General features: G+C 41.3%; 1 protein-coding gene across 2 annotated transcripts in view; it reads right to left on the bottom strand.

Moving 5' to 3' along the window:
• LOC138638064 (tenascin-X-like) overlaps positions 1 to 25018 on the bottom strand; it is a 366072-nt gene that overhangs the window by 242372 nt on the left and 98682 nt on the right. For both annotated transcript variants that reach the window (XM_069727035.1, XM_069727036.1), the window contains exons 15-17: positions 16469 to 16726; positions 11235 to 11492; positions 10375 to 10632 (exon numbers count right to left, since the gene is read on the bottom strand). In XM_069727035.1, coding sequence (XP_069583136.1) covers positions 10375 to 10632; positions 11235 to 11492; positions 16469 to 16726 — 774 coding nt within the window. The remainder of the gene's footprint in view (positions 1 to 10374; positions 10633 to 11234; positions 11493 to 16468; positions 16727 to 25018) is intronic.

Here is a 25018-nt window from a genome sequence, read left to right as displayed (position 1 = left end):
GTGGAAGGAGTGACCGCAAACAGGCATCGAAGGCCTAACATAATAACAGATGGCTGTAGGCAATTTTAAATTGGTTCCAGGGGAACACGGGCAGCAGTGGCCTGGTCAGTGTAGTAGTAGTAGTAGAAAGAACGGACCGCAGACAGGCTTCGAAGGCCTAACATAATAAAATTGGGCTGGCTGTCGGCAATTTTAAATTGGTTCCAGGGGTACACGGGCAGCAGTGGTGTGGTCAGTGGAGGCCTAGTGGAAGGAGGGACCGCAGACAGGCTTCGAAGGCCTAACATAAAAAAATAGGGCTGTTGGCAATTTAAAATTGGTTCCAGTGGTACAAGGGCAGCAGTACAATGGTCAGTGGAGGCCTAGTGGAAGGAGGGACCGCAGACAGGCTTCGAAGGCCTAACATAAAAAAATAGGGCTGTTGGCAATTTAAAATTGGTTCCAGGGGTACACGGGCAGCAGTACAATGGTCAGTGGAGGCCTAGTGGAAGGAGGGACCGCAGACAGGCTTCGAAGGCCTAACATAAAAAAATAGGGCTGTTGGCAATTTAAAATTGGTTCCAGTGGTACAAGGGCACCAGTACAATGGTCAGTGGAGGCCTAGTGGAAGGAGGGACCGCAGACAGGCTTCGAAGGCCTAACATAAAAAAATAGGGCTGTTGGCAATTTAAAATTGGTTCCAGTGGTACAAGGGCAGCAGTACAATGGTCAGTGGAGGCCTAGTGGAAGGAGGGACCGCAGACAGGCTTCGAAGGCCTAACATAAAAAAATAGGGCTGTTGGCAATTTAAAATTGGTTCCAGGGGTACACGGGCAGCAGTACAATGGTCAGTGGAGGCCTAGTGGAAGGAGGGACCGCAGACAGGCTTCGAAGGCCTAACATAACAAAAATGTCAATACAATGGTATTGTCAGTGCCAGGCATTGAAGGATGTCAGCGCATAGACTAAACATTGGTGGAGCTGTGAGAGATAATTTTGCAAGTGGTAGAGCACTGTTTGAGCTGGGGGGGTGAACTCTCTTGTGGCCGGCGGTACAGGCCCAGGGCCCCTCATATTACAACGGTGTGTCTGACGTTGGGTGCGCACCACCACCGCCAGAGACACTTTATTGTACTATGAGGGACCCAGTGGCAGTGCCGTCAACCAAAAGCGGGCACACCCACCTCTTCAGACAAACAGCACTCTCACGGGTGCTGGCGCCAAGTGGCGATACCACGGCCCCGTGTGGGAAGTTTGGCCATTTAGTGAGGTGTAAACATGTCGTATGCTGGACAATCAGGTGCAGAAAATTACGAGATTGGAAAAGTCATTCAGAATAGTCCACAGGCAAGACCTTTTCATAGGAAAGCTAGGTGTCAGCCGGGCAAGGTGGGGCAAAAGATTTCGAAATCCATTTGTGGTTCATTTTAAAGAAGGTTAGATCATCTATATTTTGGGTAGCCAGACGAGTCCTTTTTTCTGTTAGTATTGAACCTGCAGCACTGAATACTCTTTCTGATAGGACACTAGCTGCCGGGCAAGCAAGCTCCTGCAATGCATATTCTGCCAATTCTGGCCAGGTGTCTAATTTGGATGCCCAGTAATCAAATGGGAATGACGGTTGAGGGAGAACGTCGATAAGGGATGAAAAATAGTTTGTAACCATACTGGACAAATGTTGTCTCCTGTCACTTTGAATTGATGCTGCAGTACCTGTCCTGTCTGCGGTCATAGCAAAATCACTCCACAACCTGGTCAGAAAACCCCTCTGGCCAACGCCACTTCTGATTTCTGCCCCTCTAACACCTCTGGTCTGCTGGCCCCTGCAGCTCGTGTGAGAACGATCACGGGCGCTGTGTGCAGGGAATGCCAGAAGCAAACGGTCAACAAGAGTTGATTGTTTGGTTGCTAATATTATTTCCAAGTTGTCATGTGGCATTATATTTTGCAATTTGCCTTTATAGCGAGGATCAAGGAGGCAGGCCAACCAGTAATCGTCATCGTTCATCATTTTAGTAATGCGTGTGTCCCTTTTGAGGATACGTAAGGCATAATCCGCCATGTGGGCCAAAGTTCCAGTTCTCAAATCTGCGGTTGTGCTTGGTTGAGGGGCAGTTTCAGGCAAATCCACGTCACTTGTGTCCCTCCAAAAACCAGAATCCGGCCTTGCCGCGCCAACAATTTCCAGTGGCCCCGGAAAAGCTTCCTCATTAAAAATATAATCATCCCCATCATCCTCCTCGTCCTCCTCCTCCTCTTCGCCCGCTACCTCGTCCTGTACACTGCCCTGGCCAGACAATGGCTGACTGTCATCAAGGCTTTCCTCTTCCTCAGCTGCAGACGCCTGATCCTTTATGTGCGTCAAACTTTGCATCAGCAGAAGCATTAGGGGGATGCTCATGCTTATTATGGCGTTGTCTGCACTAACCAGCCGTGTGCATTCCTCAAAACACTGAAGGACTTGACACATGTCTTGAATCTTCGACCACTGCACACCTGACAACTCCATGTCTGCCATGCTACTGCCTGCCCGTTTATGTGTATCCTCCCACAAAAACATAACAGCCCGCCTCTGTTCGCACAGTCTCTGAAGCATGTGCAGTGTTGAGTTCCACCTTGTTGCAACGTCTATGATTAGGTGATGCTGGGGAAGGTTCAAAGAACGCTGATAGGTCTGCATACGGCTGGAGTGTACGGGCAAACGGCGGATATGTGAGCAAAGTCCACGCACTTTGAGGAGCAGGTCGGATAACCCCGGATAACTTTTCAGGAAGCACTGCACCACCAGGTTTAAGGTGTGAGCCAGGCAAGGAATGTGTTTCAGTTGGGAAAGGGAGATGGCAGCCATGAAATTCCTTCCGTTATCACTCACTACCTTGCCTGCCTCAAGATCTACAGTGCCCAGCCACGACTGCGTTTCTTTCTGCAAGAACTCGGACAGAACTTCCGCGGTGTGTCTGTTGTCGCCCAAACACTTCATAGCCAATACAGCCTGCTGACGTTTGCCAGTAGCTGCCCCATAATGGGAGACCTGGTGTGCAACAGTGGCAGCTGCGGATGGAGTGGTTGTGCGACTGCGGTCTGTGGACGAGCTCTCGCTTCTGCAGGAGGACGAGGAGGAGGGGGTGCGAACGGCTACAGCCAACTGTTTCCTAGACCGTGGGCTAGGCAGAACTGTCCCAAACTTGCTGTCCCCTGTGGACCCTGCATCCACAACATTCACCCAGTGTGCCGTGATGGACAAGTAACGTCCCTGGCCATGCCTACTGGTCCATGCATCTGTTGTCAGGTGCACCTTTGTGCTCACAGATTGCCTGAGTGCATGGACGATGCACTGTTTAACATGCTGGTGGAGGGCTGGGATGGCTTTTCTGGAAAAAAAGTGTCGACTGGGTAGCTCGTAGCGTGGTACAGCGTAGTCCATCAGGGCTTTGAAAGCTTCGCTTTCAACTAACCTGTAGGGCATCATCTCTAACGAGATTAGTCTAGCTATGTGGGCGTTCAAACCCTGTGTACGCGGATGCGAGGCTAAGTACTTCCTTTTTCTAACCATAGTCTCATGTAGGGTGAGCTGGACTGGAGAGCTGGAGATCGTGGAACTAGCGGGGGTGCCGGTGGACATGGCAGACTGAGAGACGGTGGGAGATGGTATTGTTGCCGCCAGTGCCCTAGATGCAGTGTTTCCTACTACGAAACTGGTGATTCCCTGACCCTGACTGCTTTGGCCTGGCAAAGAAACCTGCACAGAAACTGCAGGTGGTGCGGAAAATGGTGGCCCTACACTGCCGGAAGGGATGTTGCGTTGATGACTAGCTTCATTGGCCGAGGTTGCTACAACCTTAAGGGACGTTTGGTAGTTAGTCCAAGCTTGCAAATGCATGGTGGTTAAATGTCTATGCATGCAACTTGTATTGAGACTTTTCCGATTCTGCCCCCTGCTTAAGGTAGTTGAACATTTTTGACAGATGACTTTGCGCTGATCAATTGGATGTTGTTTAAAAAAATGCCAGACTGCACTCTTTCTAGCATCGGATACCTTTTCAGGCATTGCAGACTGAGCTTTAACCGGATGGCCACGCTGTCCTCCAACAGGTTTTGGTTTTGCCACGCGTTTTGGGCAAGATATGGGCCCGGCAGATGGAACCTGTTGCGATGTTGATGCCTGCTGCGGCCCCTCCTCCTCCGCTTCAGAACTGCTGCCGCCTGCACCCTGTTCCCTCAATGGCTGCCAATCGGGGTCAAGAACTGGGTCATCTATTACCTCTTCTTGTAGCTCGTGTGCAACTTCGTCTGTGTCACCGTGTCGGTCGGTGGTATAGCGTTCGTGATGGGGCAACATAGTCTCATCAGGGTCTGATTCTTGATCATTACCCTGCGAGGGCAATGTTGTGGTCTGAGTCAAAGGTCCAGCATAGTAGTCTGGCTGTTTCTGTGCATCAGTGCACTCCATGTCAGATTCAACTTGTAATGGGCATGGACTGTTAACTGCTTCACTTTCTAAGCCAGGGACGGTATGTGTAAAGAGCTCCATGGAGTAACCCGTTGTGTCGCCTGCTGCATTCTTCTCTGTTGTTGTTTTTGCTGAAGAGGACAAGGAAGCGACTTGTCCCTGATCGTGAACATCCACTAACGACACGCTGCTTTTACATTTACCAGTTTCACGAGAGGAGGCAAAAGAGCTAGAGGCTGAGTCAGCAAGATAAGCCAAAACTTGCTTTTGCTGCTCCGGCTTTAAAAGCGGTTTTCCTACTCCCAGAAAAGGGAGCGTTCGAGGCCTTGTGTAGCCAGACGACGAACCTGGCTCCACAGCTCCAGACTCAGGTGCAATATTTTTTTTCCCACGACCACCTGATGCTCCACCACTACCACTACCCTCATTACCAGCTGACAATGAATGCCCCCAGCCACGACCTCTTCCACCAGACTTCCTCATTGTTTTAAAAACGTAACCAAACTAACGGTATTTGTTGCTGTCACACAACTTACACGGTGAGCTATAACTTCAGTATGATTTAGCTACCCCTTTACAGGTGGGTGAGACCACAACGAAAATCAGGCACAATGTTACACACTCTGTTTTTGGTGGCACCAAATGAGAGAGATGCCACACACGCAGGACTGTCACTGAAGCACAAATGTTAATATTAATCTCCCACTGTTTTTTTTTTATTTTTTTTTTATTTTTTCAGGGAGACTTTAGAAACGAAATAAAATAAAATGATTTTTTCAGGAAGAATTTAGAAACCAAATAACATAAAATGATTTTTCCAATGACAATTTAGAAACCAAATTAAAAAAAAAAAAAAAAAAAAAAAAAAGGCTTTCTATGCCCCACTGAGCGAGAGATGCCACACACAGGAGTCAGGAGTGGCACACAAGCCCAGAGGCCAATATTTTTCTCCCAATGATTGATGTAGTGATTTTTTCAGGTAGATTTTGGAACCCAAATCAAGCAAAAAAAATAATAGGCTTTCTATGGCCCACAATTGGAGAGAGAGAGAGAGAGATGGAACACCCAGGAGTCAAGACTGGCACACAAGCAGAAAGGGCAATATTAATCTCCCACTGATTTATTTTTTTTTTTTCAGGGAGACTTTAGAAAAAAAAATAATAGAATAAAATGATTTTTTCAGGAAGAATTTAGAAACCAAATAAAATAAAATGATTTTTTCAGGGAGAATTTAGAAAACAAATAAAACAAAAAATAGGCTTTCTATGGCCCACTGAGTGAGAGATGACGCACACAGGAGTCAGGAGTGGCACACAAGCCCAGAGGCCAATATTGTTCTCCCAATGATTGATGTAGTGATTTTTTCAGGTAGATTTTGGAACCCAAATCAAGCTAAAAAAATAATAGGCTTTCTATGGCCCACAATTGGAGAGAGAGAGAGAGAGAGATGGCACACCCAGGAGTCAAGACTGGCACACAAGCAGAAAGGGCAATATTAATCTCCCACTGATTTTTTTTTTTTTTCAGGGAGACTTTAGAAAAAAAAAATAATAGAATAAAATGATTTTTTCAGGAAGAATTTAGAAACCAAATAAAATAAAATGATTTCTTCAGGGAGAATTTAGAAAACAAATAAAACAAAAAATAGGCTTTCTATGGCCCACTGAGTGAGAGATGACGCATACAGGAGTCAGGAGTGGCACACAAGCCCAGAGGCCAATATTGTTCTCCCAATGATTGATGTAGTGATTTTTTCAGGTAGATTTTGGAACCCAAATCAAGCTAAAAAAAATAATAGGCTTTCTATGGCCCACAATTGGAGAGAGAGAGAGAGATGGCACACCCAGGAGTCAAGACTGGCACACAAGCAGAAAGGGCAATATTAATCTCCCACTGATTTGATTTTTTTTTTTTTTTCAGGGAGACTTTAGAAAAAAAAAATAATAAAAAAAAATGATTTTTTCAGGAAGAATTTAGAAACCAAATAAAATAAAATGATTTTTTCAGGGAGAATTTAGAAAACAAATAAAACAAAAAATAGGCTTTCTATGGCCCACTGACTGAGAGATGGCACGCACAGGAGTCAGGAGTGGCACACAAGCCCAGAGGCCAATATTAATCTCCCACTTTTTTTTTTTTTTTTCAGGGAAAATTTATAAACCCAATAAAAAAAATTATAAATAGGCTTTCTATGGCCCACTATCAGAGAGAGAGATGGCACGCTTAGGACTGGCACACAAGCCCAAAGGCCAATATTAATCTCCCTTTTTTTTTCAGGGAGAATTTATAAAACAAATAAAACAAAAAATAGGCTTTCTATGGCCCACTGACTGAGAGATGGCACGCACAGGAGTCAGGAGTGGCACACAAGCCCAGAGGCCAATATTAATCTCCCACTTTTTTTTTTTTTTTTCAGGGAAAATTTATAAACCCAATTAAAAAAATTATAAATAGGCTTTCTATGGCCCACTATTTGTGAGAGAGATGGCACGCTTAGGACTGGCACACAAGCCCAAAGGCCAATATTAATCTCCCACTGATTGATTTATTGATTTTTTCAGGTAGAATTTAGAACCCAAATAAAGCAAAAAAAAAAATAGGCTTTCTATGGCCCACTGAGTGAGTGATGATGCACACAGGAGTCAGGAGTGGCACACAAGCCCTGAGGCCAATATTTTTCTCCCACTGATTGATGTAGTGATTTTTTCAGGTAGATTTTGGAACCCAAATCAAGCAAAAAAATAAATAGGCTTTCTATGGCCCACTGACTGAGAGATGGCACACACAGGAGTCAGGAGTGGCACACAAGCCCTGAGGCCAATATTTTTCTCCCACTGATTGATGTAGTGATTTTTTCAGGTAGATTTTAGAACCCAAATCAAGCAAAAAAATAAATAGGCTTTCTATGGCCCACTGAGTGAGAGATGACACAGACAGGGATGGCACTCTAGCAGAAATGTCACTCTTAATCTCCCACAAAAAAAAAAAAAAAAACAGGGAGTGTCCTTCAATTACTATCTCCCTGCAGTAATCTCAGCCAGGTATGGCAGGCAGCAATAAGGAGTGGACTGATGCACAAATTAAATAAAAAGTGTGTACAAACCAAAAAGATAGCTGTGCAGAAAGGAAGGAACAAGAGGATTTGTGCTTTGAAAAAAGCAGTTGGTTTGCACAGCGGCGTACACACAGCAATGCAGCTATCAGGGAGCCTTCTAGGGCAGCCCAATGAGCTACAGCGCTGAGGGGAAAAAAAAAAAAAATGTAGCTTCCACTGTCCCTGCACACCGAAGGTGGTGTTGGGCAGTGGAAATCGCTACAGCACAAGCGGTTTGGTGGTTAATGGACCCTGCCTAACGCTATCCCTGCTTCTGACGAAGCGGCAGCAACCTCTCCCTAAGCTCAGATCAGCAGCAGTAACATGGCGGTCGGCGGGAACTCCCCTTTATAGCCCCTGTGACGCCGCAGACAGCAAGCCAATCACTGCAATGCCCTTCTCTAAGATGGTGGGGACCAGGACCTATGTCATCACGCTGCCCACACTCTGCGTTTACCTTCATTGGCTGAGAAATTGCGCTTTTCGCGTCATTGAAACGCGACTTTGGCGCGAAAGTCGCGTACCGCATGGCCGACCCCGCACAGGGGTCGGATTGGGTTTCATGAAACCCGACTTTGCCAAAAGTCGGCGACTTTTGAAAATGAACGACACGTTTCGCTCAACCCTACCTATCACTGATATCTATATACCCCATAATTAGTCCTTAGAAGGACTGTTGGTTTAGCTGCATTTGTGGATTCAACAATGGTATACCCACACAGATACCCTACCTATTCTGTCCCTATCGCTGCAGCATCTCTTCCTACACTGGTGATTCAGGAGCCAACATGGCTGCGGCATAAGACTGCTTTTACACTTACCGAGTTTTTTGCGGCCCGTTATTGCGGGCCTTTTTTGCGGGCCATATTGCCACAATTTTCAAGGTCTGCCACAATATTGGAAGGCAAAAAACTTGCGGATTGCCTATTTTCAGGCTCCCAATACTATAGCAAAAGTATTGGAAATAAAAGGCGGTTGGCAAAACCAAAAGTCATAGCGCACCGCAAAAACAACCTTCCATTGTTTTTGCGACTCCATTGATTTACAATTGCGGCCATGTCCATAAGCCGTGAAAAATATCGAGCAAGCTCAATATTTTTTCACGGCCATAAATACGACCCTCACAGCCATACGACGTATGGCGCTCCTACAATTTTTTGCAGCGGGCTGCAAAAACACAACAAGTGTAAAAGCAGCCTTACAGTGCGTGGCAGACAATCCCTGCATGTTAATTAGAGCTTTAAAGAGCACCAAACAAACAGGGCGGGGACCCGAGGACCCGCTGAGCAAACCTGGAAATGCTCGGCGCACGCCGAGCATTGCGAGTACTGCGATGCTCGAGTGAGTACCAAGCATTACCAAGCATGTTCGCTCATCACTATTCAAGATGGGGTGCAGAGTGCACATTCATGTGAAAAAAATGAACTTTTTTGAATTTACCAAATGGCTGCAATGAAACAAAGAAAGAAAAATTTAAAGGGGTCTGAATACTTTTCGTACCCACTATAAAAAAAAATTACAGATCTTAAAAATGGTGGCACAAGCAAAAGAAAAATAATTTACAAGTTTAAAAAAAAACGTTCTACCACTAAAATAATACAAAATAGAAAAGTTTAGCATTCATTATACTTGGATTTTTTTCCCATTTTCCATTACATTGTATGGTAAAATGAATGGTTTCATTTAAAGCTAGGAATTGTTTCTCAAACAATTAACCCTCCTATTGCTATGTTGGCAGCAAAAATAAAAAACTTATGTACCTTAGATGAATAGTAGGAAATGTTGAAACTGCAAAAACTGAAATTGGCTGCATCGGGAAGGACAGGTTCATACTGGCCCACAGTGGAACAGGTTAATTGGCCCTTGGTGAGCCGCTGTGCAAGAGTGGACCTCACACCACCCATATGAGCAGTAGCTGGTACAATACACTTAATTCACTATGTACAGGCAAGAATAGCATCCTGCCATTCATTTTACAAAGTACTCAGTTTATTACTATATAAAAGGAATAGGTATATTTGTGAATGAGGGTAATGTTATATTTGCATTTAGCTGACCCCTAGAATCAATGTTACAAATGGGCCTTTGGCACTCCAGTCCGACATTGGGAAAGGGTTAAACTTTGCACATTATATCCCTCCTGATTGATCCCATGCTTATGAATGGTCCAACCCATCAAAGTCAGAGAGGCCTGGTTACTGCAAGCTCACTGCAAGCACCTAGATTGGTCTGTATAAGCCAATCAGAACACTCAGCGTCCTGCAGGAGAGCAATGAATTAAGACCATTTTTTAGAGTTCTTCTAGGATGCAAGACTGCATGGAACAGATCATCGGGACGCTAATTAGGAAAGACATAACGTATTAGCAGAAGTTTAATAATGGAAAGCCTGATTGGTAATTTGCTCGCTTTCCATCACAAAGTTATAAACATTTTCTGTCCTGCTTTTACATTGAAGACAACAGGAAGTGCTGCCATATTGGTTGGACACAAACCAAATAGGTATTAGATTTTCTGAAAAGACTACTATCCGTTTTTTTAACAGATCGCATTCACACCTGAATGATGGGGTAGTTCACATGTCTGAGTTTTCCATTGGATAAAATGATACGCACAAATTCGCAGGCTCGTCCAATACTGATCCTAGTGTTGGATCAAACTCAGCAATACAAGGTTATGAATCCATGAGAAGACTAGACACCATGGATGAAACTCATCAATACAAGTTTTTTGCAAGTTGGTTATCATTGAGTTCTGAATTACTAGTACTAGTACTAGCTATTGATGTGTCTTCCGCAAAAAAAGCACTTGAAAATGTGTAAAATGTGAAAATGAATATAATGAAAACTCACTTGTATACACAGATATTTCCGAACTGCTTCCGGTCACATTATTTTCTCCAACAACAGCAGTGACCAGCAATGTGTAATAATTCCCCGGTGTCAGGCCTCCAATTGTATCAGAAGTTGAAGTCACAGTTTTATTGAAAGTTGGTTCTCCCAGAATCTGGATTTCATAAGAACTTGCATTTCCATCTGGTTTCTCCCAGCTCACAGATATAGAAGTGGTGGTTATGATCCCAGTCATCAGGTTTTTCACTACTTCAGGTTCTATAATGAAACAGAAAATATATAATTAATGTCAATTTTTATGTTTTGAAGGTAAAGACAATTCACAGTTTGCGCTGTGCTAACCAAAATCATCATTTTGTTTAGCGTAGCTCAAACCATGAATTGTATTTAACTTCAAGCATTCTGGTGGAGTTCATTCCCCAGTCTGCACAACCCACTCAGGTGAGCACATTACCTCTATCTAACTTATCTTTTTAGAAAGGTATTACCCTATGGTCTGGTGCCCTCTGTTTCCTTACAGTGTTTATCTAATCTTTAGGTTTTTAAAAAGAAACTAATGTACAGGGTGTCTCTAAAGTCTGGACACATAGGACACATAGGCAAAAATACATATTTTCAAGAAATGAAATTTGTTAACATTTTATTCAATTGGAATATGAAATATCTTCATTAATATGATTTCCGTCATTTGTGTTGCAAAAGATGATGCACTTTGTAAAATTTTATTATAGTTAATTAAATTAATTAAAATTATCGTTAGTGAGAATACCTATGTGTCCAGACTTTAGGGACACCCTGTAGAATGACTATATTGCAGAGTCTAATGTTCCAACGTTTTACAGTTTCATAAAGGTACTCACTTGTATACACAAATATTGCTGAACTATTTCCTTTCACATTATTTTCCCCAACAACAGCAGAGACCAGCAATGTGTAATAATTCCCCGGTGTCAGGCCTTCAATTGTATAAGAAGTTGTAGTCACGGTTTTATTGAAAGTTGGATCTCCCAGAATTTGGATTTCATAAGAACTTGCATTTCCATCTGGTTTCTCCCAGTTCAGGGATATAGACGTGGTGGTGATGATCCTCGTCATTAGGTTCTTCACTAGATCCGGTTCTATTAAAGAGCAAAAAAGTTAAGAATAATGTGTATAACATTATCTGATAAAGACATTTGCCTGGTTAAAATATATTTTAGTTTTGCAAGATCCAACAATTTAAACTTTACCTATTTTAAGAAACATAAAGATCACAACTCAGAAATTTCTATTTCTTAAAGATTTAAGTGATTCTTTGGTTTGGAAATTAATTGAGTACCCCCAAGATCGAAAGTTATCGCCTAACCATATCCCCGTCAAAGGATAGTGGGTAAGTTTAAGACATCTGGGATTGTGTCGAAGGAGAACTTTACCGATCCTAACAATGAGGCTCATAAATCTTGCAAAATATGCAAATATGCAAAATTAAGTCTTAATGGCGTAGAGGTGCGCATGCTCGACCACCAATCCATTCATTTTTATGAGTCTTACGTAACAAGAAGACTACTGAGCTTGACTATTTTTGGCAGTTAACTTTCATTTGTGTGAATGCCCCTTTTAAGTTACAGTGTGGCATGTAAAAATTTGGGCACTCCTGGTCAAAATGTCTGTTACTGTGAACAAAAGCTAGTTGAAGATGAAATGATCTCTAAAAGACATAAAGTTTAAGATGACACATTTTCTCTGTATTTTAGGCAAATAAAAAAATGTCTTTTTTTTTCATTTTAAAAATTACAAAAAAGAAAATTGACTAATGCAAACGTTTTGGTACCCTTGGAGATTTGTGTGCTCAGATAACTTTGACCAAGGTTTAAGACCTTAATTAGCCTGGTAGGGTTATGGCTTGTTCACAATCATCGTTAGGAAATGCCAGGTGATAAAAATTTGGCAGCCATTTAAAAACCAAGCCTCCTCTAACCTTGTGGCAAAAAACAGCAGCCATGGGTTCTTCTAAGCAGCTGCCTAGCACTCTGAGAATGAAAATGGTGAAGGCCCACAAAGATATAAGAAGATAGCAAAGCATTTTCAACTTGCCCTTTCCTCAGTTCGAAATGTAATAGATATGGCAGTTAACAGAAACACTAGAGGTCAAGATAAAGTCTGGAAGACCAAGCAAAAATTCAGTGAGTGCTGCTGAAAGGATTGATAGAGAAGCCAATCAAAACCCCTGCTTGACTGCAAGAGGTCTTCAGAAAGATTTAGCTGAGTTGTGGTATATTGTTCTACTGTTCAAAGACACCTGCATAAATATGGCCTTCGTGGAAGAGTCATCAGAAAAACCTCTCCTGCGTCCTCACCATAAAATTCAAAGTCAAAAGTATGCAGAAGATCATATAAACAAGCCTGCATGCTTGGTGCCTGTTACATAGTAAATCAACATGCGGGGATTACCCGACAGTCACTGTAATGCTGTAGCCATATTGGTAGTGGCATTACTGTGATGGGTTGGCCGCAATACTTCATTAGAGGTTATAAAAGGACAGATACCACTGTGCTCATTATAATGATACCATTGCATAGCTTATGATTGAATGCACACAATTGAAAGTTATCCCCAAACCATATCCCAGACATAGGAAAGGGAATAAGTTTGAGATCTCTGGGATTGTGACAAAGGAGAACTTTATTCATCCTAAGAACAAGGCTCAGACATCTTGAGAACTGGGATCTGCAAAACCAAGTCTGAATGGAGTAAAAATGTGCATGCTTGACCACCATTTTCTATGGGTCTTGCGCAAAAAGCAGACTATAGTGCATGACAATTTTTGGCAGTCCTACAGACAATGAATAAAGCGGAGATTTAACATGCACAATTTTTTCAACTCAAATCAGGCTAAGCTTAGGAATCCAGAGTCCCACTTTTAATAATGTTGTCGGTTCCAGCTACCTGTTCCAGCAATGAGTAAATCATTCCTTAACTTGTGAATAGGGGACATTTTTCATTTGTGTGAATGTCCCTTTAAGATATAATAAATAATTATAAAAAGATAAACTCTCTTTTGTCCATACCAACCAATCACTGCACAGCTTTTATTGTGCATTCTGCTGTTGAAAAATAAAAGCTACACTGATTGGCAATTATGACCACCAGAGTCAATGTACCCTATAGGCAGTTTTCATAAATCTTCCCCTTTTTAATTTTTGCAACAATTTCAACATGAAAATAGAAATTTTATTGATGATTATAAAAAAACTTTTTTATCACCATTACAATAAATAAATACATAAAAAAAAATAAAGAACAAGAAAGCAGGGTTCAAGTGACACCTGGTGTCACGTCCAAAGGTGGTCAGATTAATCAAAAGGGCATAATAAAACTACATGCATATAAATATGTGCAAAATAGCAAAATAAGCAGCAGGACTAATAATCATGTTAAGTAATATTTAACAGGCAGTAAGCTACAAAAAATATAAATGTGCAAAAAAAGCAAAGAATGAACAAAAAGGTTAATGGCTATAAATATATAAGGTAACACACGCAGAATTGCTGGCTACAAGAAATTCATAAGGACCTCCTATCCAATATAACAATATAAACCAGCAAGTGCATGGTACAGTATATACAGGCACCCAAATAAAAATCATGCAATCATGCCAAACCATAATCATAATATTTTACCAAAAGAGGCCTAGTAATGATAGATTAGATTGTAATCAAAATCCCTGAAAATACATGCAGATGATAAAAGGATCAAAATGTCAGTAATAGACCAACCTTGAGAATGGACTTGGAAAACAACCCAGCCGGCACGATGAATCAGCGACATTGGCGCGGGATTTGAATCCTGCTTCAATGATTGGTCACGCCCAGCCGTTGCGCTCGACCAATCAGCAACATTGGCACGGGATTTAAATCACGCTTCGCTGATTGGTCGCGCAGCCGGCATGCGTGACCAATCATCGACATTGGCGTGGGATTTGAATCCCGCTTTGCTGATTGGTCACGCCCAGCCGGCGTGCGTGACCAATCAGCGACATTGGCACAGGATTTAAATCCCTTTTCGCTGATTGGTAGCGCACAGCGGCCCTTTTTCATTTTTGCGTGTTTGTTTTTCGCTTCCCTCCTTCCCAGAGCCAAAACTTTTTTATTTTACTGTCAATATGGTCATGTGAGGGCTTATTTTTTGCGGGACAAGTTGTACTTTTGAACGACACCATTGGTTCTACCATGTCTTTTACTAGATAACGGGAAAAAAATTCCAAGTGCGGTGAAATTGCAAAAAAAGTGCAATCCCACACTTGTTTTTTGTTTGGCTTTTTTGCTAGGTTCACTAAATGCTAAAACTAACCTGCCATTATGATTCTCTAGGTCATTATGAGTTCATAGACATCTAACATGACTAGGTTATTTTTTATCTAAGTGGTGAAAAAAAATTCCAAACTTTGCTAAAAAAAAAAAAAAAAGTGCCATTTTCCGATACCCGTAGCGTCTCCATTTTTCGTGATCTGGGGTCGGGTGAGGGCTTATTTTTTGCGTACCAAGCTGATGTTTTTAATGATACCATTTTTGCGCAGATACGTTCTTTTGATCGCCCGTTATAGCATTTTAATGCAATGTCACGGCGACCAAAAAAACTTAATTCTGGCGTTTCGGATTTTTTTCTCGCTACGCCGTTTAGCGATCAGGTTAATGCTTTTTTTTAGTTGATAGATCGGGCGATTCTGAACACGGCGATACCACATACGTGTAGGTTTGGTTTTTTTTTATTGTTTTATTTAGGATGGGGCGAAAGGGGGGTGATTTAAACTTTTATATTTTTTATATTTTTTTCATATTTTTAAAAACATTTTTTTTTAACTTGTGCCATGCTTCAATAGCCTCCATGGGAGGCTAGAAGCTGGCATAGCCTGATCGGCTCTGCTACATAGCAGCGATAATCAGATCGCTGCTATGTAGCAGAAATGCAGGTGTGCTGTGAGCGCCGACCACAGGGGGGCGCTCACAGCAGACCTGCATCAGTAACCATAGAGGTCTCAAGGACCTCTATGGTTACCTTCCTGATGCATCGCCGACCCCCGATCATGTGACGGGGGTCGGCGATGACGTCATATCCGGCCGCCCGGCCGGATGCGGTAGTTAAATGCCGCTGTCTGTGTTTGACAGCGGCATTTAACAGGTTAATAGCGGCGGGTGAATAGCGATTTCACCTGCCGCTATTGCGCGCACATGTCAGCTGTACAAAACAGCTGACATGTCGCGACTTTGATGTGGGCTCACGGCCGGAGCCCACATCAAAGGGGGATTCACTGCATGCGCAGTACTAGTACGGCGCATGTCGTGAAGGGGTTAAATCCCGCTTTGCTGATTGGTTGCGCCCAGCCGGCGCGACCAATCAGCGACATTGCCGCTGGATTTAAATCCCACTTCCCTGATTGGTCGCGCCCAGCCGGCGTGACCAATCAGCGACATTGGTGTGGGATTCAAATCCCGCTTCGCTAATTGCTTGCACCCAGCCGGCGCGACCAAACAGTGACATTGCCACAGGATTTAAATCCCGCTTCGCTGATTGGGCGCGCCCAATCAGCGACATAGCCACAATGGATTTAAATACTGCTTCACTGATTGGTCGCGCCCAGCCGACATTGGCGCAGGATTTAAATCCCGCCTCGCTGATTGCTCGCACCCAGCCGGCGCGCATGACCAATCAGCGATATTGCCGCGGGATTTAAATCCCGCTTCTGTTACCTTCTGGAAGCAGCCAGCTGACATATATTGTGCTGCTGTTTATTATAGAGGCTTTTAGTTTGGTTACAGTGGATGGTCCTGTAATTATTTATAAGTCTTGTAAATATACAATATACTTAGTCTCACACACATACAAAAACATACTTATTATTACATATTCCTTATATTTGTTTGGTTATTTTTCCCAATCTGTTGAATCTTGACTTGACTATTAATATGATTGTGTAACCCTTTAAAGAAATACAATTTTGCAAGTTGGTTATCATTGAGTTCTGAATTACTAGTACATAGCTACTGATGTGTCTTCCGTAAAAAAAAAACACTTGAAAATGCATAAAATGTGAAAATGAATATAATGAAAACTCACTTGTATACACAGATATTTCTGAACTGTTTCCTGTCACATTATTCTCCCCAACAACAGCAGTGACCAGCAATGTGTAATAATTCCCCGGTGTCAGGCCACCAATTGTATCTGAAGTTGAAGTCACAGTTTTATTGAAAGTTGGATCTCCCAGAATCTGGATTTCATAAGAACTTGCATTTCCATCTGGTTTCTCCCAGCTCACAGATATAGAAGTGGTGGTGATCATCCCAGTCATCAGGTTTTTCACTACCTCGGGTTCTAAAATGAAACAGAAAATATATAAATAATGTCAATTTTTATGTTTTGAAGGTAAAGACAATTCACAGTTTGCTCTGTGCTAACCAAAATCATCATTTTGTTTAGCGTAGCTCAAACCATGAATTGTATTTAACTTCAAGCATTCTGGTGGAGTTCATTCCCCAGTCTGCACAACCCACTCAGGTGAGCACATTACCTCTATCTAACTTATCTTTTTAGAAAGGTATTACCCTATGGTCTGGTGCCCTCTGTTTCCTTACAGTGTTTATCTAATCTTTAGGTTTTTAAAAAGAAACTAATGTACAGGATGTCTCTAAAGCCTGGACACATAGGACACATAGGCAAAAATACATATTTTCAAGAAATGAAATGTAACATTTTATTCAATTGGAATATCAAATATCTTCATTAATATGATTTCCATCATTTGTGTTGCAAAAGTTGATGCACTTTGTAAAATTTTATTATAGTTAATTAAATTAATTAAAATTATCGTTAGTGAGAATACCTATGTGTCCAGACTTTAGGGACACCCTGTAGAATGACTATATTGCAGAGTCTAATGTTCCAACGTTTTACAGTTTCATAAAGGTACTTACTTGTATACACAAATATTGCTGAACTATTTCCTGTCACATTATTTTCCCCAACAACAGCAGAGACCAGCAATGTGTAATAATTCCCCGGTGTCAGGCCTTCAATTGTATAAGAAGTTGTAGTCACGGTTTTATTGAAAGTTGGATCTCCCAGAATCTGGATTTCATAAGAACTTGCATTTCCATCTGGTTTCTCCCAGCTCAGGGATATAGAAGTGGTGGTGATGATCCCAGTCATCAGGTTCTTCACTAGATCAGGCTCTATTAATGACCAAAAAAGTTAAGAATAATGTGTATAACATTATCTGATAAAGACATTTGCCTGGTCAGAATACATTTTAGGTTTGTAAGATCCAACAATTTAAAGTTTACCTATTTTACCTATTTAAAAGAAACAAAGATCACAACTCAGAAATTTATATTTCTTAAAGATTTAAGTGATTCTTTGGTTTGGAAATTAATTGAGTACCCCCAAGATCGAAAGTTATCGTCTAACCATATCCCCGTCAAAGGATAGTGGGTAAGTTTAAGACATCTGGGATTGTGTCGAAGGAGAACTTTACCGATCCTAACAATGAGGCTCATAAATCTTGCAAAATATGCAAATATGCAAAATTAAGTCTTAATGGCGTAGAGGTGCGCATGCTCGACCACCAATCCATTCATTTTTATGAGTCTTACGTAACAAGAAGACTACTGAGCTTGACTATTTTTGGCAGTCAACTTTCATTTGTGTGAATGCCCCTTTTAAGTTACAGAGTGGCATGTAGTGTGGCATGTAAAAATTTGGGCACTCCTGGTCAAAATGTCTGTTATTGTGAACAGAAGCTAGTTGAAGATGAAATGATCTCTAAAAGACAAAGTTTAAGATGACACATTTTCTCTGTATTTTAGGCAAATAAAAAAATGTCTTTTTTTTTTTCATTTTAAAAATTAAAAAAAGAAAATTGACTAATGCAAACGTTTTGGTACCCTTGGAGATTTGTGTGCTCAGATAACTTTGACCAAGGTTTAAGACCTTAATTAGCCTGGTAGGGTTATGGCTTGTTCACAATCATCGTTAGGAAATGCCAGGTGATGCAAATTTGGCAGCCATTTAAAAACCAAGCCTCCTCTAACCTTGTGGCAAAAAACAGCAGCCATGGGTTCTTCTAAGCAGCTGCCTAGCACTCTGAGAATGAAAATGGTGAAGGCCCACAAAGATATAAGAAGATAGCAAAGCATTTTCAACTTGCCCTTTCCTCAGTTCGAAATGTAATAGATATGGCAGTTAACAGAAACACTAGAAGTCAAGATAAAGTCTGGAAGACCAAGCAAAAATTCAGTGAGTGCTGCTGAAAGGATTGATAGAGAAGCCAATCAAAACCCCTGCTTGACTGCAAGAGGTCTTCAGAAAGATTTAGCTGAGTTGTGGTATATTGTTCTACTGTTCAAAGACACCTGCATAAATATGGCCTTCATGGAAGAGTCATTAGAAAAACCTCCCCTGCGTCCTCACCATAAAATTCAAAGTCAAAAGTATGCAGAAGATCATATAAACAAGCCTGCATGCTTGGCGCCTGTTACATAGTAAATCAACATGCGGGGATTACCCGACAGTCACTGTAATGCTGTAGCCATATTGGTAGTGGCATTACTGTGATGGGTTGGCCGCAATACTTCATTAGAGGTTACAAAAGGACAGACACCACTGTGCTCATTATAACGACACCATTGCATAGCTTATGATTGAATGCACACGATTGAAAGTTATCCCCAAACCATATCCCAGACATAGGAAAGGGAATAAGTTTGAGATCTCTGGGATTGTGACAAAGGAGAACTTTATTGATCCTAAGAACAAGGCTCAGACATCTTGAGAACTGGGATCTGCAAAACCAAGTCTGAATAGAGTAAAAATGTGCATGCTTGACCACGACTCCATTCATTTTCTATGGGTCTTGCGCAAAAAGCAGACTATAGTGCATGACAATTTTTGGCAGTCCTATAGACAATGAATAAAGCGGAGATTTAACATGCACAATTTTTTCAACTCAAATCAGGCTAAGCTTAGGAATCCAGAGTCCCACTTTTAATAAAGTTGTCGGTTCCAGCTACCTGTTCCAGCAATGAGTAAATCATTCCTTAACTTGTGAATAGGGGACATTTTTCATTTGTGTGAATGTCCCTTTAAGATATAATAAATAATTATAAAAAGATAAACTCTCTTTTGTCCATGTCCATAGCAACCAATCACTGCACAGCTTTTATTGTGCATTCTGCTGTTGAAAAATAAAAGCTACACTGATTGGCAATTATGACCACCAGAGTCAATGTATCCTATAGGCAGTTTTCATAAATCTTCCCCTTTTTAATTTTTGCAACAATTTCAACATGAAAATAGAAATTTTATTGATGATTATAAAAAATTTTTTTTATCACCATTACAATAATTAAATACATAAAAAAAAACATAAAGAACAAGAGAGCAGGGTTCAAGTGACACCTAGTGTCACGTCCAAAGGTGGTCAGATTAATCAAAAGGGCATAATAAAACTACATGCATATAAATATGTGCAAAATAGCAAAATAAGCAGCATGACTAATAATCATATTAAGTAATATTTAACAGGCAGTAAGCTACAAAAAATATAAATGTGCAAAATAAGCAAAGAATGAACAAAAAGGTTAATGGCTATAAATATACTAGATTGTGGCCCGATTCTAACGCATCGGGTATTCTAGAATATGCATGTCCCTGTAATATATGGACAATGATGATTCCAGAATTCGCGGCAGACTGTGCCCGTTGCTGATTGGTCGAGGCAACCTTTATGACATCATCGTCGCCATGGCAACCATTATGACATCATCATCGCTGTGCCCGTTGCTGATTGGTCGAGGCCTGGCGGCCTCGACCAATCAGAGGCGCAGGATGTCTACGTCCTTTATGACATCATCGTCGCTGTGCCCGTTGCTGATTGGTCGAGGCCTAGCGGCCTCGACCAATCAGAGACGCGGGATGTCTACGTCCTTTATGACATCATCGTCGCTGTGCCCGTCGCTCAAACCATGAATTGTATAAGAAGTTGTAGTCACGGTTTTATTGAAAGTTGGATCTCCCAGAATCTGGATTTCATAAGAACTTGCATTTCCATCTGGTTTCTCCCAGCTCAGGGATATAGAAGTGGTGGTGATGATCCCAGTCATCAGGTTCTTCACTAGATCAGGCTCTATTAATGACCAAAAAAGTTAAGAATAATGTGTATAACATTATCTGATAAAGACATTTGCCTGGTCAGAATACATTTTAGGTTTGTAAGATCCAACAATTTAAAGTTTACCTATTTTACCTATTTTAAGATACATAAAGATCACAACTCAGAAATTTATATTTCTTAAAGATTTAAGTGATTCTTTGGTTTGGAAATTAATTGAGTACCCCCAAGATCGAAAGTTATCGCCTAACCATATCCCCGTCAAAGGATAGTGGATAAGTTTAAGACATCTGGGATTGTGTTGAAGGAGGACTTTATCGATCCTAACAATGAGGCTCATAAATCTTGCAAAATATGCAAATATGCTAAATTAAGTCTTAATGGCATAGAGGTGGGCATGCTCGACCACCAATCCATTCATTTTTATGAGTCTTACGTAAAAAGAAGACTACTGAGCTTGACTATTTTTGGCAGTCAACTTTCATTTGTGTGAATGCCCCTTTTAAGTTACAGTGTGGCATGTAAAAATTTGGGCACTCCTGGTCAAAATGTCTGTTACTGTGAACAAAAGCTAGTTGAAGATGAAATGATCTCTAAAAGACATAAAGTTTAAGATGACACATTTTCTCTGTATTTTAGGCAAATAAAAAAATGTCTTTTTTTTTTCATTTTAACAATTACAGAAAAGAAAATTGGCTAATGCAAACGTTTTGATACCCTTGGAGATTTGTGTGCTCAGATAACTTTGACCAAGGTTTAAGACCTTAATTAGCCTGGTAGGGTTATGGCTTGTTCACAATCATCGTTAGGAAATGCCAGGTGATAAAAATTTGGCAGCCATTTAAAAACCAAGCCTCCTCTAAACTTGTGGCAAAAAACAGCAGCCATGGGTTCTTCTAAGCAGCTGCCTAGCACTCTGAGAATGAAAATGGTGAAGGCTCACAAAGATATAAGAAGATAGCAAAGCATTTTCAACTTGCCCTTTCCTCAGTTCGAAATGTAATAGATATGGCAGTTAACAGAAACACTAGAGGTCAAGATAAAGTCTGGAAGACCAAGCAAAAATTCAGTGAGTGCTGCTGAAAGGATTGATAGAGAAGCCAATAAAAACCCCTGCTTGACTGCAAGAGGTCTTCAGAAAGATTTAGCTGAGTTGTGGTATATTGTTCTACTGTTCAAAGACACCTGCATAAATATGGCCTTCATGGAAGAGTCATCAGAAAAACCTCTCCTGCGTCCTCACCATAAAATTCAAAAGTATGCAGAAGATCATATAAACAAGCCTGCATGCTTGGTGCCTGTTACATAGTAAATCAACATGCGGGGATTACCCGACAGTCACTGTAGTGCTGTAGCCATATTGGTAGTGGCATTACTGTGATGGGTTGGCCGCAATGCTTCATTAGAGGTTATAAAAGGACAGATACCACTGTGCTCATTATAATGACACCATTGCATAGCTTATGATTGAATGCACACAATTGAAAGTTATCCCCAAACCATATCCCAGACATAGGAAAGGGAATAAGTTTGAGATCTCTGGGATTGTGACAAAGGAGAACTTTATTGATCCTAAGAACAAGGCTCAGACATCTTGAGAACTGGGATCTGCAAAACCAAGTCTGAATGGAGTAAAAATGTGCATGCTTGACCACCACTCCATTCATTTTCTATGGGTCTTGCGCAAAAAGCAGACTATAGTGCATGACAATTTTTGGCAGTCCTATAGACAATGAATAAAGCAGAGATTTAACATGCACAATTTTTTCAACTCAAATCAGGCTAAGCTTAGGAATCCAGAGTCCCACTTTTAATAATGTTGTCGGTTCCAGCTACCTGTTCCAGCAATGAGTAAATCATTCCTTAACTTGTGAATAGGGGACATTTTTCATTTGTGTGAATGTCCCTTTAAGATATAATAAATAATTATAAAAAGATAAACTCTCTTTTGTCCATGTCCATAGCAACCAATCACTGCACAGCTTTTATTGTGCATTCTGCTGTTGAAAAATAAAAGCTACACTGATTGGCAATTATGACCACCAGAGTCAATGTATCCTATAGGCAGTTTTCATAAATCTTCCCCTTTTTAATTTTTGCAACAATTTCAACATGAAAATAGAAATTTTATTGATGATTATAAAAATTTTTTTTTATCACCATTACAATAATTAAATACGGTACATAAAAAAAACCATAAAGAACAAGAGAGCAGGGTTCAAGTGACACCTAGTGTCACGTCCAAAGGTGGTCAGATTAATCAAAAGGGCATAATAAAACTACATGCATATACAGTGGGGCAAAAAACTATTTAGTCAGTCAGCAATAGTGCAAGTTCCACCACTTAAAAAGATTAGAGGCGTCTGTAATTTACATCATAGGTAGACCTCAACTATGGGAGACAAACTGAGAAAAAAAAATCCAGAAAATCACATTGTCTGTTCTTTTAACATTTTATTTGCATATTATGGTGGAAAATAAGTATTTGGTCAGAAACAAACAATCAAGATTTCTGGCTCTCACAGACCTGTAACTTCTTCTTTAAGAGTCTCCTCTTTCCTCCACTCATTACCTGTAGTAATGGCACCTGTTTAAACTTGTTATCAGTATAAAAAGACACCTGTGCACACCCTAAAACAGTCTGACTCCAAACTCCACTATGGTGAAGACCAAAGAGCTGTCAAAGGACACCAGAAACAAAATTGTAGCCCTGCACCAGGCTGGGAAGACTGAATCTGCAATAGCCAACCAGCTTGGAGTGAAGAAATCAACAGTGGGAGCAATAATTAGAAAATGGAAGACATACAAGACCACTGATAATCTCCCTCGATCTGGGGCTCCACGCAAAATCCCACTCCGTGGGGTCAGAATGATCACAAGAACGGTGAGCAAAAATCCCAGAACCACGCAGGGGGAACTAGTGAATGAACTGCAGAGAGCTGGGACCAATGTAACAAGGCCTACCATAAGTAACACACTACGCCACCATGGACTCAGATCCTGCAGTGCCAGACGTGTCCCACTGCTTAAGCCAGCACATGTCCGGGCCCGTCTGAAGTTTGCTAGAGAGCATTTGGATGATCCAGAGGAGTTTTGGGAGAATGTCCTATGGTCTGAGGAAACCAAACTGGAACTGTTTGGTAGAAACACAACTTGTTGTGTTTGGAGGAAAAAGAATACTGAGTTGCATCCATCAAACACCATACCTACTGTAAAGCATGGTGGTGGAAACATCATGCTTTGGGTCTGTTTCTCTGCAAAGGGGCCAGGACGACTGATCCGGGTACATGAAAGAATGAATGGGGCCATGTATCGTGAGATTTTGAGTGCAAACCTCCTTCCATCAGCAAGGGCATTGAAGATGAAACGTGGCTGGGTCTTTCAACATGACAATGATCCAAAGCACACCGCCAGGGCAACGAAGGAGTGGCTTCGTAAGAAGCATTTCAAGGTCCTGGAGTGGCCTAGCCAGTCTCCAGATCTCAACCCTATAGAAAACCTTTGGAGGGAGTTGAAAGTCCGTGTTGCCAAGCGAAAAGCCAAAAACATCTCTGCTCTAGAGGAGATCTGCATGGAGGAATGGGCCAACATACCAACAACAGTGTGTGGCAACCTTGTGAAGACTTACAGAAAACGTTTGACCTCTGTCATTGCCAACAAAGGATATATTACAAAGTATTGAGATGAAATTTTGTTTCTGACCAAATACTTATTTTCCACCATAATATGCAAATAAAATGTTAAAAAAAACAGACAATGTGATTTTCTAGATTTTTTTTTCTCAGTTTGTCTCCCATAGTTGAGGTCTACCTATGATGTAAATTACAGATGCCTCTCATCTTTTTAAGTGGTGGAACTTGCACTATTGCTGACTGAATAAATACTTTTTTGCCCCACTGTAAATATGTGCAAAATAGCAAAATAAGCAGCATGACTAATAATCATATTAAATAATATTTAACAGGCAGTAAGCTACAAAAAATATAAATGTGCAAAAAAAGCAAAGAATGAACAAAAAGGTTAATGGCTATAAATATACTAGATTGTGGCCCGATTCTAACGCATCGGGTATTCTAGAATATGCATGTCCCTGTAATATATGGACAATGATGATTCCAGAATTCGCGGCAGACTGTGCCCGTTGCTGATTGGTCGAGGCAACCTTTATGACATCATCGTCGCCATGGCAACCATTATGACATCATCGTCGCTGTGCCCGTTGCTGATTGGTCGAGGCCTGGCGGCCTCGACCAATCAGAGGCGCAGGATGTCTACGTCCTTTATGACATCATCGTCGCTGTGCCCGTTGCTGATTGGTCGAGGCCTGGTGGCCTCGACCAATCAGAGGCGCAGGATGTCTACGTCCTTTATGACATCATCGTCGCTGTGCCCGTCGCTCAAACCATGAATTGTATAAGAAGTTGTAGTCACGGTTTTATTGAAAGTTGGATCTCCCAGAATCTGGATTTCATAAGAACTTGCATTTCCATCTGGTTTCT

This window comes from Ranitomeya imitator, chromosome 5 (assembly GCF_032444005.1).
Source record: "Ranitomeya imitator isolate aRanImi1 chromosome 5, aRanImi1.pri, whole genome shotgun sequence".
Taxonomy (NCBI): Eukaryota; Metazoa; Chordata; class Amphibia; order Anura; family Dendrobatidae; genus Ranitomeya; species Ranitomeya imitator.
The sequence above is the reverse complement of the archived record's forward strand: the minus strand, read 5'-3'. Positions and strand labels throughout refer to the sequence as shown.